General features: G+C 38.7%; 1 protein-coding gene across 3 annotated transcripts in view; it reads left to right on the forward strand.

The window, feature by feature from the left end:
* The window catches only part of SEC23A (SEC23 homolog A, COPII coat complex component), a 42,080-nt gene that overhangs the window by 21,697 nt on the left and 3,947 nt on the right, over nucleotides 1-16,436 (forward strand). For all 3 annotated transcript variants that reach the window (XM_038756106.1, XM_038756107.1, XM_038756105.1), the window contains 13 exons: nucleotides 713-792; nucleotides 2,277-2,421; nucleotides 2,726-2,884; nucleotides 4,695-4,810; nucleotides 5,283-5,406; nucleotides 6,826-6,906; nucleotides 7,639-7,728; nucleotides 9,352-9,458; nucleotides 11,214-11,367; nucleotides 12,843-12,920; nucleotides 13,714-13,875; nucleotides 14,707-14,793; nucleotides 15,893-16,048. In XM_038756106.1, the coding sequence (XP_038612034.1) occupies nucleotides 713-792; nucleotides 2,277-2,421; nucleotides 2,726-2,884; nucleotides 4,695-4,810; nucleotides 5,283-5,406; nucleotides 6,826-6,906; nucleotides 7,639-7,728; nucleotides 9,352-9,458; nucleotides 11,214-11,367; nucleotides 12,843-12,920; nucleotides 13,714-13,875; nucleotides 14,707-14,793; nucleotides 15,893-16,048 (1,539 nt within the window). The remainder of the gene's footprint in view (nucleotides 1-712; nucleotides 793-2,276; nucleotides 2,422-2,725; nucleotides 2,885-4,694; nucleotides 4,811-5,282; nucleotides 5,407-6,825; nucleotides 6,907-7,638; nucleotides 7,729-9,351; nucleotides 9,459-11,213; nucleotides 11,368-12,842; nucleotides 12,921-13,713; nucleotides 13,876-14,706; nucleotides 14,794-15,892; nucleotides 16,049-16,436) is intronic.

Here is a 16,436-nt window from a genome sequence, read left to right on the forward strand (position 1 = left end):
TCTCCCAGTTTCAACAAAGCTAAGACACCCCTGGGAATCCTTTAGGTCTCCCCCACCCAGAATCACTGAATACACCTGAACTCCCCCAGGGTGCGGAGGTGCTGATAGGTCTCCTGCTGACTGACTGACAGTTTCTGCCCACTGGGAGCCCTTGCTGTCAATCTCCCTAGTAGGTTACTTCTCTTCCAGGTTATTTTCCCCATCACTTTTTGTGCACTTAAAAAAAATATTCCCATAGAGAAGCCAAATTAATAGCTTAAATATCCTTTTATCCCCATTTTTTCTTACTTTTTTCCTCAGACCTTTTCTCTCCACTTTCGTTTTTTTTAAAAAAACATATCTTTTGAAAATAATTGTTCTCTTTAATATTTACTTTGGGGTTGTTTTCTTTTGCTTCTGTGCCTTCCATTTCACCAGTAAGCCTGTAAACATGGCCTCTTAAAATGTAATCTTTTTTTATGGTTCGAGTAAGATCTCGGCACATTGCCATTTCATGTTTTAAATATGAAGCAGACTTCTGCAGGGCACTCAGGTTTATCTTGGAGGGGGTGTGTTGAGTATTTTCTTGTTGATTATAGTCATTTAGAAGGCAGTGATTTTTCATGATGTCAAAGACTAAAAGTTTTGAGAACACATTAATTTAAAGAGTGTATTTCACATGCTGTTGAGCCTCTCTAAGTGAATGTAGACTAAATAAAGGTTCTCTTCACAGGAAATGTTGGGGCTGTCAAAAGTACCCGTCACTCAGGCAGCACGTGGACCCCAAGTACAGCAACCACCTCCTTCCAACAGGTAATTTTTTGAATTTGGATGAAGCATGGAATAACAATTATTTACATGTAAACCCCAAATTTAGTGATTCTGAAGTGGTGACAGGAATTCGAAAGGGAATTGTGTCCACAGGATGTGTTTTTGTGTATTCATACTTAGTAGCACTTTCTAGGTGCCTAGTGTACAAATACATGGGAAAGTACAGGGGTGAAAATTGGACCCATCTAGGGGAAAAAAGAGTGGGGAGAAGGCTGGTGACAGACACCTAAGGAGAGTTGAAACATTTAGGCCTGAGGTTTATTACAGGAGACATTGCATTGATAAAATTCTAGTCTAAGGGTCCTAGGAAATCCTTGGGGTGGCAGGGAAAATATGATAGAATTGGGAGGTGCAGTGGGGCTGGCAACAACTGTGCTGGAAGCTTGGGAGAAGAGGAGGAGGAGGAGAAGGAGGAAGGCCTGTAAGAGTCAGAGGGAATCTGGTTTAGTTGGGCTCTTGCTGAAAGGGGGCCAGGGTCTCTGTTGGGTCCTTTGAATTCTCTTCCTTGACACTTCCCCAGGTTGGATGGATGTTGAAAGGTCAAACTCCCGGTACTCAGGTCGGGGTTTCTGATAATCAACCCTGCTAAATTAATATAGTTTTTCCAAGTGGTCCAAGGAAAAGTATTTTCTGCTTGGGTATTTTAAAGTGTATGATGAGAATGGGCACTTCATAGGTGAACTTAGAGTCTTTCTATTTAAAGCAGTATGTGGAAGAGCGTAGTAGAAGAAGAGGCTTTCAGCTTTGAGTGCAGTGAAGGATAGCAAAAAGCAGTGGGAAAGTCATTTAGATCAATTACATATGCCAGCACCAAATTTATGTACATATTGATTTCATGGTATCTCATCTTCTGGTGTCCATTGGGACTACTCTAGAATCACTCTTTAGTCTTCTGGTCAGGCCTTGCTGGGGCGGGGGCAAAAATACCACCCAATCTCACACCTAGAGGGCAAGGCTTCATTTCCTTTCAGGGACACAGACACTGGCCGAGGCCTGTTAGATGCAATCCCAGCCGACATGCAGGAGCTGAGAGAGGACCTGCCCCCTCAACTAGAGAGAAGGAAAAGGGCTGACAGAGGAAGAAGGGGGGACTAGGGTAAGGGAAAGTAGTGGGGAGAGGAAAATGGCCAGAGTGGGGAGAGAGTTCAGCAGTAACTGAGAGGAGAGTCCAGGTTGAAGAGTGAGGGAGAGAGGCCCCTAACCTCTAAATGCATTGTATGTGTGTGTTTAGCACATCAATCAGTGAGATTTGTTGCATGTTTATAGCGTGCAGGGCACTGTATTAAGCACATGAGAGAGTACAATAGCGTTAGTAGGCATGATCCCTGCCTTCAAGGTACTTACAGTCTAGCATATTCAAGGCTTGAGTGCTAGGTGCCATCCTTTTCAGTTTTAGAAGATAGGTCATTTGCTTCAGGGGAGAAGCAAACCCAAGCCCCCTAATTTAAGGTTATATTGTTTTTCAGATTTCTACAACCAGTTCAGAAAATAGACATGAATCTTACAGACCTCTTGGGAGAACTGCAGCGAGATCCTTGGCCTGTTCCCCAGGGAAAGAGACCTCTGCGTTCCTCTGGGGTGGCTCTTTCCATTGCTGTAGGGCTCCTTGAGGTAATGATTATTCCCAAATCTCATTCTGTACAAGATCTCCTCTTAGAAAAGCAGTAATGAACAAAGAAGAAAGAATCTTTATTCACAGGAACTAGATTTTTATATTTGCAGCTGAATTTTAAAGTTACCTTTGTTTTTTTAGGGTTTTTTAAAATGCAATTTTTGGGGACCATAATGGGTCAGTGTGTTAGGGCTTTTTTAAAAAAACAAATCAAAAAGGATTTTCTCTAGGGTTGTGAAAAATATGTTCTAGAATGAGTGATTGTTCTAAACTGTTTTTTTGACATGTTGTTTTCTCCCACAGTGCACTTTCCCTAACACCGGTGCCCGCATCATGATGTTCATAGGTGGTCCGTCTACTCAGGGACCTGGAATGGTGGTTGGCGATGAGCTGAAGACCCCCATAAGGTCTTGGCATGACATTGAGAAGGACAATGCTAAATTCGTTAAAAAGGGAACTAAGGTAAGTCAAAATGATATTTTTGGACTGTCACCTGTATCCTGATACCTAGAGAATCAGCATTCCTGATACCTAGAGAATCAGCATGTTTACTTGATAGATTCATTAAGCCCAAACATTTTATGTTGCTGGGGGAGTCTGACATCGAGACTCCTGGTTAGCTACAGTCAGATATGAACCAAAGATGACTTGGGGCCAGCATATTGTTAAACTGGAACAGAGACAGTCAAGGATTAAGTAGAATGTGTTCTGCTACATTTTATTTATTTTATCTGTATTTATTACTGCATTTTATCCAGTCTTCAAGGTAAGAGTATTTAAACCAGAGACCAGATCAGAAATACAATATGTCCAAGAAACAGCCCCTGACACCACCTAGAGAACACAGCTCATCAGAGACAGAGATGGGCTGGGCAAATCTATTGAGAGAAGATGGCTTGGGGGGGGTCTACCTCAGAGGCTCTAAAAAGTGTAGAAGAGAGAACTGAGACTCTGGAAAGCCGCAGTATTGGGTGGAAAGACCAATAGACTAGAAGAGGAAAGATGCACCACAGTCTGGGGAAATTATGGTCCAGAGGTAGAGGATTCTGGTAGTGTTGCAGCTTCTTGTTACCGTTACTAGCAGCAGCATTTCTGGAGAGGATTGCTACTGGAGAATTGGTATAACTTGCTTTCGATTCTCTGTAACTGCATCTGCTAAGAGTAGGTGCCCACTAAGCTATAATTGCTGTGGGTAGCCTCTTCACTTCTGAAGGAAATAGCTGAGGTCAAATTTCATATTTCTGTCACCATTAGAGGTAACATAGTACATCTGTTTTGGGTCTTGAAATAAGAGTTGAAATGGATCTCTGACTTGTTGAGAATATTTTCTATTTGCATTATTAAAGTCTGATGAGGAAGATTTACTTAGGGTGGGGAGTAGCTTTCAACAAGATTTTGTCATCTTAGATTCCCATGAAATAATTCACTGGATGGGAAAGAGCTGCTAGTGGTTGTCAGTAGTGTGCATATTCATCGTACTGTTTAAATGGGAATCAAATATTCCGATTCGGGTCTTGTCAGCTTCTGATTTGTTGTCTATCCTGTATGTACCTGTGCTTTTAAAACACTTGTTTGGAGTATTTTTTGTTAGCACAAGAATGTGTATAAACCCAGGTCTTCCTCTAAGGAGACCTTGGGTTACTCTAACCCCATGCACATGTGCATGAGCACAAGCAATTCCTTAGATAATGTGGCCTGCCAAACCCAAGGTGCCCATTGTCAGAAGAACATTACCTAATCTCACTCTACCCGAAACAGATGTTAGAAATACACTTCAGGTTGGAATTGGGGTTATGCTGACATTAAAATAATTTTTGTTCATCTCTTTGATACCAGAATGGGAAAAATGAGGATAATAATAGAGAAACAGTTAAATGGGCCACATTATTTTTATCGAGAGTCTTTATACCTTCATCATTTTCTGCAGCATTTACTTCTCTAAAACTGACATATGAGAAGGGGAAAAATTCAGCTTTTGAATCTGTATTTGAATTCGCCTCTTTTACAACCTCAGTTTACCCTTTTAAGTAAATCTGAAGAGATCGGGAAGTGGGAATGTAAACGTCACCATTTTAAATTTGTAATTGTTTGAATATTGATGGCCCAAAAACCACAGCTCTGAGTGATTTCAAGATCTCTAAAATTTGCATAGCTTTTCTGTTCAGCCACAGTCTATTTGAAGTCTAGTCAGGCTGATAGGCAAGATTTGTGGTAGGATCAGTTTTACCTGCTGTTGTTGATGGAATTTATTTTTTAAAACCCTGCATTATAGCATTTTGAAGCACTGGCTAATCGGGCAGCTACAACTGGTCATGTTATCGACATTTATGCATGTGCATTGGATCAGACTGGTCTTCTGGAGATGAAATGTTGTCCTAACCTCACTGGGTATGTCTCTGAAGGCTTTGATTGAGGCCCTACTTTTAACCTGTCATGAAATGAGTGAGTTGTATTTGCCATTGGTGAAGATGTTATTTGAGAATACTTTTATAGGGGTTTATTTATGGATGTTCTAATTTTAACTTTCTGAAAACTTAGTTGGGCCTACCAGATATGCTTCAGATGATAGGCTTGTATAAACTGATTAATAAAGCCTTGCATGATGGCTACAACTGAAGTTTTTATTCTTTTAGGAAATGAGACTAGCTGTGGTGGGAAGCCCACTGTTTATTCAGATATATCCTTGGATACCTGTTTGGTGAATAGATATTAAAAACCATATCAGAGAAAGATGAGATTAGAAAAAAATTAGTTATTTTCCTTTAAAAGTATTTGAGACCCAGCCCGCATTTTTATGATTTCATTGAGCCCTTGCACAGATTGAACATTTCATGAATTGTTTTTTGGTCTTTTTATGCAGAGGATACATGGTAATGGGAGATTCTTTCAATACTTCCTTATTCAAACAAACATTCCAAAGAGTTTTTACTAAAGATGGGCAAGGACAATTTAAAATGGGGTTTGGAGGCACATTAGAAATAAAGGTAAGAACCCAAACTTAAAGAACATATTACTTTGTTGTATTCCCTCACAGATTAGTAGTCCCTCAAATTCAGAAGACAAAATGGTTACACTCATATTTGTGATTTATAACAGGGATAAATAATAGCAGTGAATAATGGTTAAAAAACAAATAAAATAATGAAGCAATATGACTTAAAATTCTATAAATTATTCTATTTATTATTCTATAAATTATTTTTTTGTCATAATAGGAAGATACTAGAATTCTGGCCAAGTCTCCCAGATCTAGTCCAGGTGAAGTGAAAAGAAATAGAACCACTTTTCTGTTTAGAGAGAGGGTGGAATTAAGGAAGAGAAAATGAGAGAGAAATTTCTTAATGATCTGCTCAACGATATTTTGAATCTCCTGATAGTACCAAAATGGTTTTATCATATTGTTTTTTCAAAATAGAGCCAAGCTCATATCTTGATGTTTCATAGCTTAGCAAGAGTAAGTGAGAATAACAGTGTCTTCCTAAAATTTCGAATGTAGTAACACATAATCACATCTTTTAATCCACTGTATTTTAATACCAAGTATATTATTTTAGATTCAATTAGAGCGGCTTAAAAGTATCAGGGTATTTAGCAAAGTAGTTCTTGGGACAGACTACATTGTGTTGATAGTTTTTATCCCCACATTAATGGGTTAGTTTTCTAAATTTTTCTGATATGTGCTTAGTACTGTGCTCTGCAATCTGTTAATACCGATGATTGATGTTGATACCATATTTTCTAGCAGGTTTGTATTACAAGGTAATATCACTGATTAATTTTGGTTGTGCATGTATTCAAAACTAAATTTTGGTATCACCTTATTCAGTTGTCTTGGAATAAAGTAACCATATGTAACTTGGGAAATTTAGCCCCGATTTATTACAAATATCACAACATAATGCAGATAGTAAAGGAAGATTTCCAAATTAAAAAGGGCAAAGCAGAGTAATATGGCTACCAGGTTCCATTTCAGTAGTAAACAGCTCTTAGGTACCCCTTTATCATGTAAAAACATTCACTAATCAGCAAAGCTGCCTTAACACAATTTTGAGGAATCAACAATCCACAATAAATAAAAAGTACATAATGAAAGTGTGACATGCAGTCATTTTTTTCTTTATTATGGGTTTGCAATGAACGTTTAAAAGTTGATGGTTTGTATGATATTGAACCCGTTAGTGTGGCAAACCTTGTCTATGATTAACCAGAGTAAAAGAAATTAATTAAATGCAGTGATTTTTACAAATCACTCAGCAAGCGTACTGAATATTAAGATACTACACTGATTATTGAAATTGAAGTGAAAAGTGGTCTGTGTCCTAAAACTAAAGTCTTACAGAGGCCTTATTTTTTGAACAGTTTGAACAATATTTGAACAACTCAGGAATTTTTGTTTTCTTCAGACATCAAGGGAAATAAAAGTTTCAGGAGCGATTGGACCCTGTGTGTCACTCAACTCTAAAGGACCCTGTGTGTCAGAAAATGTAAGTCAACTTTGGTTATACAATATAGGGGATGCAACTATTCTTGATTAGCTGAAGCAGTATAGAAGAGGAATATTTGGGTTATTCACTGGTAACCTAAAAATATAGTTTTAGAAAAGAATTTCAACCTCTTCTTCCTCCCAGTTTATTGCTTGAAAAAATAAGAAATTATAGTGACAGTTTTGATTTTCACTTCCTTTCATTTTCCTCCCACGTTTTATGGCAGAGATGCTTGTGAAATGACTAAAAGCAAGCCTTAGTAGGAAGGATGAGAGGAAGCAAAGGACCTAGGAAAATGCACGAAGAAGGTTGAGTTCCTGTAGAAATCAAAATTGAGCTGTAAATTTTAGATTTGTATTGTGTTAGATGGATAAATCCTCACTCACAGCTAAAAACAGTAAAATATTTTACCCTCTTTTTGCAAAGAACTGCTTAATTTGATTAACTTTTTAACTTAAATGGTAGCTCTTTGGAAGGAATACTTCAAATAAACTGACTGAGCTGTAATTTATGTAAAAGAATGAGGTCAGTTTTGTAATTTTATGGGATTAACAATATTTTTATATCACTGGATGAAATAATGGGATCTATAGGATTCTATTATTAAATATGAAATAAGCCTGTTTTCATTTCCTCTAAATTTGGGGGGGGGTTATTTCTTAGAAATTAATGAGAAATAATGGCATTTGTACTTGTGTTATCAAACTTCAATTCATTATGTTGCTATTGTAGGAGATAGGAACAGGCGGCACTTGCCAATGGAAGATATGTGGACTAAATCCCAATACAACCTTGGCCCTGTATTTTGAGGTTGTGAATCAGGTATGGCTAAGAGTATTTTTAATTACCATTGAAATAATAGCTAATATAGGTCCCGTTCCATTCATATTTATTTTCCTGTGTTATTGAGGAAGATGTAGCCTATTTTTCAGTGTTCAGATTGAAATTTGTGTGTAGCTTATTACTTCATAGAGAACAATGAACTCTCCTACCACCCTCAGGAAACATCAGGTTTTATTCTTTCAGTAGTGTTTAGTGAGTGCCTTCTGAATGCAGAGTTTACTCTGGGAAAGAGTGCGAGGATAATCCAAGCATAGGTCCTAGTTTACAGGGGGCTCACAGTCTGAGAATAAGGGGAAGGGGGAATTAGCCACAAACACATGAGACAAGGTTGAAGTGTTAAACTCTGCATACGATGTAAGAAAACAAGAACAACAATTAGACCAATAGGAACTGTATCACAGCCAAGGGCACTGTTTTCAGTGCTTTGGCAGACCATTCAGAAAACTGACAGTCACAAACCTTCCAGGTGGGTGGACTGCCTAGGTGTGCGGCTGCTGAGCTTGCTGCCTTCCCTGGTCCAGCAGGTCTGGGTTTCACCCCCAACCCTGCTTGGTGTGGAAGGAGAATGGGGAGGTCGTGTCTTTCATGGGCTCCCTGGAAGGGGATTTGTCATGGTTGTATGGCACTCTTAGCTGTGCCTTTTACTTGCCTTGCTTCAGCTGGACAGGGTTGCCCCTCAGAGATAGTTGGGGGGTGAGGGGGAGTTCAGGGTGGGGTCTTTCCAATGGACCTCATCACTCCAATGGGGGGGAAGTGTTCTCTTTAACAACATTCTTCAAGTTATGAAAATTTCGGCCCTCCTGTAAACTAGCCCCCTGCCCCTGTTCAAGATGGATTGGCAGGTAGAGCTAGTGGAGCATAGACCCTAGAATGTTAATGCTGTCTGCATGGTGCATCCCCAAACATTCAATATTCCCCATGCACATTTGGGTGATTTTCCTTTGGAAAAGTTTGCCACTTTCTTGCTGCTTTCCCCCTTCTTTCCTCTCCCCCTCGTCCCCCTCCCCATCCCCCCGTCTTACCTCCTTCCCTTCCCCACAGCACCTGTATATATGTATATATGGTTGTACATATTTATTACTCTATTTATTTATTTATTTATTTTACTTGTACATTTGTATCCTACTTATTTTATTTTGTTGGTATGTTTGGTTCTGTTCTCTGTCTCCCCCTTTTAGACTGTGAGCCCACTGTTGGGTAGGGACTGTCTCTATGTGATGCCAATTTGTACTTCCCAAGTGCTTAGTACAGTGCTCTGCACATAGTAAGCGCTCAATAAATACGATTGATTGATTGATTTCCTTTTGACACCAAGTCATCATCTTTATTCTTTTCCCAGGTCCTTTTCCTTTACTCAATCCCTTATTCCTATGCTTTATTTTGTGACTCATATAAATATTGTGCCACCTCTCCAGTCTTGTTGCCTTCCCCCTTTGCTTTACTTGCTTTCCTCTTCTAACCTGCCTCCATTCCTTCCCTCTAAATCCCCATAAATTCCACTCAGGTTACCAAACCTAGTCAATTTTATTTTAAAAAAAGGGTAGTGGTAGGAACTGTGATGAGCACAAAAAACTTTTTCTCTATTTTGCTGTTTTGGTGTAGCACAATGCTCCAATCCCTCAAGGAGGACGTGGGGCAATACAGTTTGTGACCCAGTACCAGCATTCAAGTGGGCAGAGACGGATCAGAGTTACCACAGTGGCCAGGAAGTAAGTTGTCTTTACGACATTTAATTTCAAGGTGTCATTTGTAGCAGTGCTTCTCAATCAATCAGGATAAATAATAATAATAATAATGTAAATAATAATAAAAATCAATATTGTCTTGATTCACTGCATCTCCCAGGCCCAGGAAAATGTCAGTAGGTTGATAAGACTAGAACCTGTTGTCCACCTTAAAACTTAAATAATCTGTAAGTTGATTTTTCATGTATTTAGAATGGCTGTCAGTGTGCCCGGCTTTTGTAAGACTCTTTCAGGTCACTCTGGGGGCTGATTTGATCTTTTGGGCATCGGTCAGGAGGATTTTCCTTAAAAAGGAAGCTATCCATTCTCGTTTCTCTGCATAAGCAGTGGTGTTACCTCCTTGACTAGGCTTCTACTTCTAAATAGTGATAGCTTAATCCGCAGAGAATTCTCTTAAATGTTTGCCCAGAACCTTCTGTTTTTGATTTTATTTTCATTCAGCAGATGGTGAAGATGCTCAAGGCCATCTACGGTGCCTCCAAGTAGCCTCTTGAGGAATTCATCTTTTCGATTGTTATTTTGACTAATTTATAGAAGGGGGTATTTTGCTAAACATATCAAAATTCATCCCCAGTGATGAGCGTATTTGCTAAATCAGAACCAAGGCAAAATGTGAAACTAAAGTCTCATAGAAATGTCACTTCATCGAAGCCACATCAGTTATACACCTTTGCTATAACCATGATCAGTGGAAACTGATTCTATAGTTCCAGTTACAGTCTCATACCTCCCTCCTTCTTCAAAAAACAAACATGTTTTTAAAAAACTTTGTGGTCAAGCTAAACCACAAATGTTGGAAAAATCAGTAAATATTCTTTGGGTAAACACTCTGTGCAGAGCACTGCATTAAGTGATCAGGAGAGTAGAGTAAAAGTAAAAGACACAACCTCTGCCTTTGAGGAATTTGAACCATGAAAAATACATTAGGCCTTCAGAAGTGTGATTTGGATGGCCAAGCTTTAATTGCCCTGCCCTTTCGTACTAACGATTCACAATTCCTTTTTCATGCTCCCCTTTTCATTTAAGAGATCACAAATGTATGGCTGTGTCATTGTTCCCCTGCTAACATAGATTCTTACGAAAACAACAGAAATGGAAGGAAGTTTAACTGCTTCCAAGCACCACAGAACATAGTAATGGAGAGAGACAATAATGTAGTCTGTAAAATTCAGTGAAAAGAGTAAACTGAGGCTGCTTGCAGCGAGAGGAAATACAATAGAAAGAATATTAAAACTACAATTAATCATTTTACCAAAGGTAAAGCATTACATTTTTTCAACCTGTTTTTCCTGGCAAGAAGGTTGAACAGAGTTATCAGGAATCTGAACATATCCCTCAGTAATTGTTAATTTGGCAGGTTGTGGGAATTAATATTGTTCAAGGTTTGGACTCAAATTTTGAGGGAAAAGCGCCGTTTTTTGCTTTTGCTTACTCTAAGTCCCCAACAAGGATTTTTAGACTGTTGAGGTCTGACAACAATTTCAAAAAGCACCCAAAAACATTTTAAAGGACACCAATGCTAAATTGAAAGTTTTTTAGGGTTTTTTTTTAACACTATAAAAGTGTTCAGGTAAAAGTCTTCAGGTAAAAGTTGGTATTATAAGAGCAATGGTGGCATTACTCAAGCGACACTTTCATTCCTACGATTTGACTAAAATTAAAGTGAACTGTCAACAGAGTGAGAGCAATCATACAATTGTGTTTCCTCTTTGTCTTCAGCTGGGCAGATGCTCAAACACAGATCCAAAACATTGCTGCTTCCTTTGATCAGGAGGCAGCTGCCATCCTTATGGCCAGGCTGGCAGTGTACAGGGCAGAGACAGAAGAAGGTCCTGATGTGCTTCGGTGGCTGGACAGACAGCTCATTCGGCTGGTAAGAAGCAAGACCATGGGTTTCCCAGAATTAGAGAGTTTGCTAATATGTCCTTATAATTGGTATTGAGTGCTTACTGTGTGCAGCTTACTGTGTGCTAAGTACTTGGGAGAGTAGCACTCTTAATGATCGGTGAATAATTACCTTCTCAAAGTACTTCTCAAAGAGAAGCAGCGTGGCTAAGAAAAGCAGCGTAGCTCAGTGGAAAGAGCCTGGGCTTGGGAGTCAGAGGTCATGGGTTCTAATCCCGGCTCAGCCACTTGTCAGCTGTGTGACTTTGGGCAAGTCACTTAACTTCTCTGTGCCTCAGTTACCTCTTCTGTAAAACGGGGATTATGACTGTGAACCCCATGTGGGACAACCTGATTACCTTGAATCATCCCTAGTGCTTGACACATAGTAAGTGCTTAACAAATACCATTATTATTATTACGTCAAGCAACTGAAATAATTCCCAACCTACTATTCTGAGAGTGATAGTGAAGTTGGTGAGGAACAATGGTTATAATTTTTCAGTTTATTTTTTTTCCTCAGTACCATGGAAAGGTACTGGAAATGCTGACAGCATGAAAGCACAGTTAACTTCAGAAAAATGATCTTGTAGTTTTGTTTTTTTTTCTTGGATCTCTGAATCAAATTAAGCAGTATGATGGTCAAGTTCATTCAGCTCTAAATCCTGGAAAACTTGCTTTGAGAATGGGTGTCTTTTTTGGGGTTTTTTATGGTATTTGTTCAGCACAAACTTTGTGCTAGGCACTGTGCTAAACACTGGAGGAGATACAAGCTAATCAGTTTGGGGACAGTCCATGTCCTACATGGGGCTCACAGTCTTAATTAATCCCCACTGTACAGATGGGGTAACTGAAGCACATGAGAAGTAAAGTGACTTGTCCAAGGTCACACAGCAGACAAGTTATATTAAAGTAACTAATGTAATGTATTAGAAGTAACTAATATCAGTTCCAGAGTGAATTACAAAAAGCAAATAGGTGGAAAAAAATCAGATCTTTTTAAGACTGTAGCAGTATTATGTGGCAGTTATTTTCCTCTCCTTAACAATGTACTTTACTTGCTGGTCTCTACTGCTGTTCCATGATACCCATCATGGAACGCGAAACCTGAAAAGGTCCAAGAATATGTCGACTGACACCGAACTAAGAACTTATACTCATCATCGAGGAAGCCATATGGCCCCAAACGTTCTATCCCACCCCCACTATAAGGGAACAACAGATTGGACCCCTTTCAACACAGTCAAGTACTCCTGCAGAGAGGGCAGGAATGTGTCCAAGATCTTCCAAACAACCTTCCACCATTTAGGAAGGCCCATGAAGCTCAAAGAATGAGCCAAAATAAGAAAACATGACTTTAGAGCCAGTTTTTAAAGAAGGTTTTGTTTCAGTTAATGCTGTGAAAAGGGGGCAAAGCACCTGGATTATGTCAACTACACTAATTTGAATTTCATTTCCATGCAGTGTCAGAAATTTGGAGAGTATCACAAAGATGATCCGAGTTCCTTTAGATTTTCAGAAACTTTTTCTCTTTACCCTCAGGTGAGTATACTTTGTATATTACCAGTTGGGGACCCTTGGTCAATATCTCTTGTGTGTTTTACCCTCTTTAAAAAGGGGAATTTGGCAACACTTAGCCACTAGAAATATAAGAATACAAAATGTCCCTTCAGAGGATTTTTTTTCCATCAGGTTTTGCTTGGGATGGTATAGAATTAGTTGTCCTTTGAGATTTTGTTGTATTAGTCTTTTTAGAACAATAAATAACAAAGAACAGATGTTGTAAGATGTCAAAAGATTTTAGAGGTAAATTTGATCCTTTGCAAGAAACCCTTTAGGTCCTCTGAATCCTTTATTGTATTTTGTATACACCTGGTAGGGAGGATGGGTTGGTAAAAAACTGTTTTCCAACTTTTGAATACTTACAATAAATGGGATAGCATTCAGATCCACACATAATCTTTAAGCTATTGGTACCCAAATTCCACAGGTCTTATCAGGCTTCTTAAACAGTTGAAACTGCACCTTCTTTTGTCCCCATCTTCTTCTGTTGAGGTGATGTGAATAAGCAGTGGAAGGCCAAAAAGAAGGTAGGAAGGAGGCTCTGGATAATCCCAAATTTACATTACCAGTTGCTGAATATACCGAGTGTTTTTTTATTGTTTTTTGCAAGACTGCAGAATTTATCAGGTTTATTATTGAGGAAAAATAACCTCTGATACTGATTTCTTTTGTGTTGGTTTACTGGTAACAATGCCCTTGTTATGTTTTGACACATTTTTTAACCTTTGGAATGTTTCTTGAGGTACAATTATATGTATTTCTTCTCTTGCAGTTTATGTTCCATTTAAGAAGATCTTCCTTCTTGCAAGTTTTTAACAACAGCCCTGATGAGAGCTCATATTACCGCCATCATTTCATGAGGCAAGATCTAACCCAATCATTAATTATGATTCAACCGATTCTCTACGCTTATTCTTTTAGCGGACCTCCAGAGGTAAAAGGAACATTTTATAATGGTGTGGTAAATGTATGGATGTTTATTATAAAAAAGTAACTAGGTAGCTCACATTTCCTTCTCATACAGCATTTAAAACAAGAACCACAAAAAAGTGGTAACGTTTGGGTGGTTTACATGTACATTTTCTTAGTAGCTATGTATTTTACATAGGTTGGGGATTTTTTATTTTTGGTATCACTCTGAAATTAGGGTTGCCCTTCTTGCAAATAAATTATTCTTCTGAAGATAAATCATTTTTATATTTCATTGTGGTTTCTTGTGTTACCCTCCTTTTTAAGGATTTAATCTCACTTCACTAAAGCATTGTTAAGTTTTGGCAGAATTACAGGAGTGAAAGGTGTCTGATACCAGGTTGAATACTTCCTTCATGCTTTTTTTTCTTTAGGTGTGGTCCTTCCAAAGTGTTTGCTCCATTCTTAAAAAGTAATGATAGAAAATGTATGGACTGTAATGTAAAAGACAGTATGCATATGTTAATGCTGTACTAGGAACAAGACTTGAAAAAGTGTGGTGTTTATATTTTAGTTTCTGTCAAGAGAATATTTACAGAAAAATTCACCAAGGAATTTCATGAGCTAAACTACAGTTAGTGACAGTACTGTAAACAGTGTTTTTTAAATCCCTTGTTACTCCTTTTTTGGTATCTTCATTTTGATTCTTTTTTAACAAACCAGGGTAATTAGATAAATGTGTATGATGAATGTAGCTGTCCATAATAATACCAAAGAATTTAAAGCAGTCCCAAAATATTGCTTCTGGGGGTTCTGACAAAATTACTTATTCTCCTCCTTTCCCCCCTCACTCTAGCCGGTTCTTCTTGACAGCAGCAGTATCCTTGCAGATCGCATTCTTCTCATGGACACCTTCTTCCAGATTCTGATCTACCATGGCGAGGTGAGATTCAGTTTCTCACTCTTTCAGTAACTCGTCTACCTGCTGTCAAGTTATGGGCTAGTGGGTCCTCCTAGAACTAATTGGCTCCTTTCTGATGAAATGTACCCAAATCTACTGTATTAAGATCTACTGTATTTTTTTTTTGTGAACTAGCCCTTAAACTGATGCTTTCCTACCAGGAGGCTGTGCGTCGGAATACCAGCTACCACGCATTTTTGAGCTTTGGTTAATATCATCATCAATCGTATTTATTGAATGCTTACTGTGTGCAGAGCAGTGTACTAAGCGCTTGGGAAGTACAAGTTGGCAACACATAGAGACAGTCCCTACCCAATAGTGGGCTCACAGTCTAAAAGGGGGAGACAGAGAACAAAACCAAACATACTAACAAAATAGAATAGATATGTACAAGTAAAATAAATAAATAAATAGAGTAATAAATATGTACAAACATATATACAGGTAATATCATCATTATGTGTTAGGTTACTGTACTTTTTTGTCCCACAGGGGCCTATGGATTTGAATTTAGCCATCAAAACATGGGAAAATCATGCCCCATCTTATAATTTTTGAACTTTTACTTTTGCGGTACTCCCAGCCAGTCAACACATCATACCCATCTTCCTTAAACCCCTCTACCTGATATTACCTAGACCCAGTCTGGACATGATTTACTTTTTTTGGGGGGAGCTACAGCTAGTCGGAGTCCATTTTCAGTGGCAGCCATAGAGGGACAGTGAAAATGTTAGCCTAGCTATTGTCGTAGCAGATAAAAGCTGTCCACTAGATCTATTTGAACCCTCAGTGTTCCTTGGCAGGCAACTCAATCTCTGCCTGGTATGCTGAGAACCCAGCTTCTTGGCCCCTGCTATTGTTCTAAATCAAGGGCTTTAACACACCCATGTTTGTTGTTCTGTCTCCTTTTGATAGTGAAGCTTAATTCTGATTATCTTCTGCATTCTATACTTTATATTTGGCAGCACTAAGAAATCCAATTCAGTGACTCCTTTCTTTGAGTTACTCCACTGGAAAATACTGCATGTGAGACTCAAACATGAACAATAAGAATGTCACTTTTAAATGCTTTCTTTATTAGACCATAGCACAATGGCGCAAGTCAGGCTACCAAGACATGCCAGAATATGAAAATTTCCGCCACCTGCTGCAGGCTCCAATTGACGATGCCCAGGAAATTCTCCATTCCAGATTTCCGATGCCCCGGTACATTGATACGGAGCATGGAGGCAGCCAGGTAACGTGACCTGTTTTGCACAATACGAAGAAATCCTGGAGGTGATAAAGCACTTTTAAAGTGGTTCCAACTAGAAAAATTCTCCTCTGATCCTCATCAGTGCCTTTTATTTAGCACTTACTGCATGCATAATGCTGAGGTTGTTTGGGAAATAGGACCTAATCTCTTCCCTCAAGGAATTTATGATCCAATTGGGGAGAGCCAGATTATTTACAAATAAAGAAAGCAGGCGAAAGATAGATGCACAAATGAAAGGTAGGAACCAGAGTGTTGAAAAGTATGAGTATTTGAATTGCTATATACATTAATGCTATGGATAATATATGTACATAAAGCTTAGGAAAGATATTGGGATGAAATGACCTTGATTAATTGTGCGCTGCTTCCG

Source organism: Tachyglossus aculeatus, chromosome 14 (genome assembly GCF_015852505.1).
Source record: "Tachyglossus aculeatus isolate mTacAcu1 chromosome 14, mTacAcu1.pri, whole genome shotgun sequence".
Classification (NCBI taxonomy): Eukaryota; Metazoa; Chordata; class Mammalia; order Monotremata; family Tachyglossidae; genus Tachyglossus; species Tachyglossus aculeatus.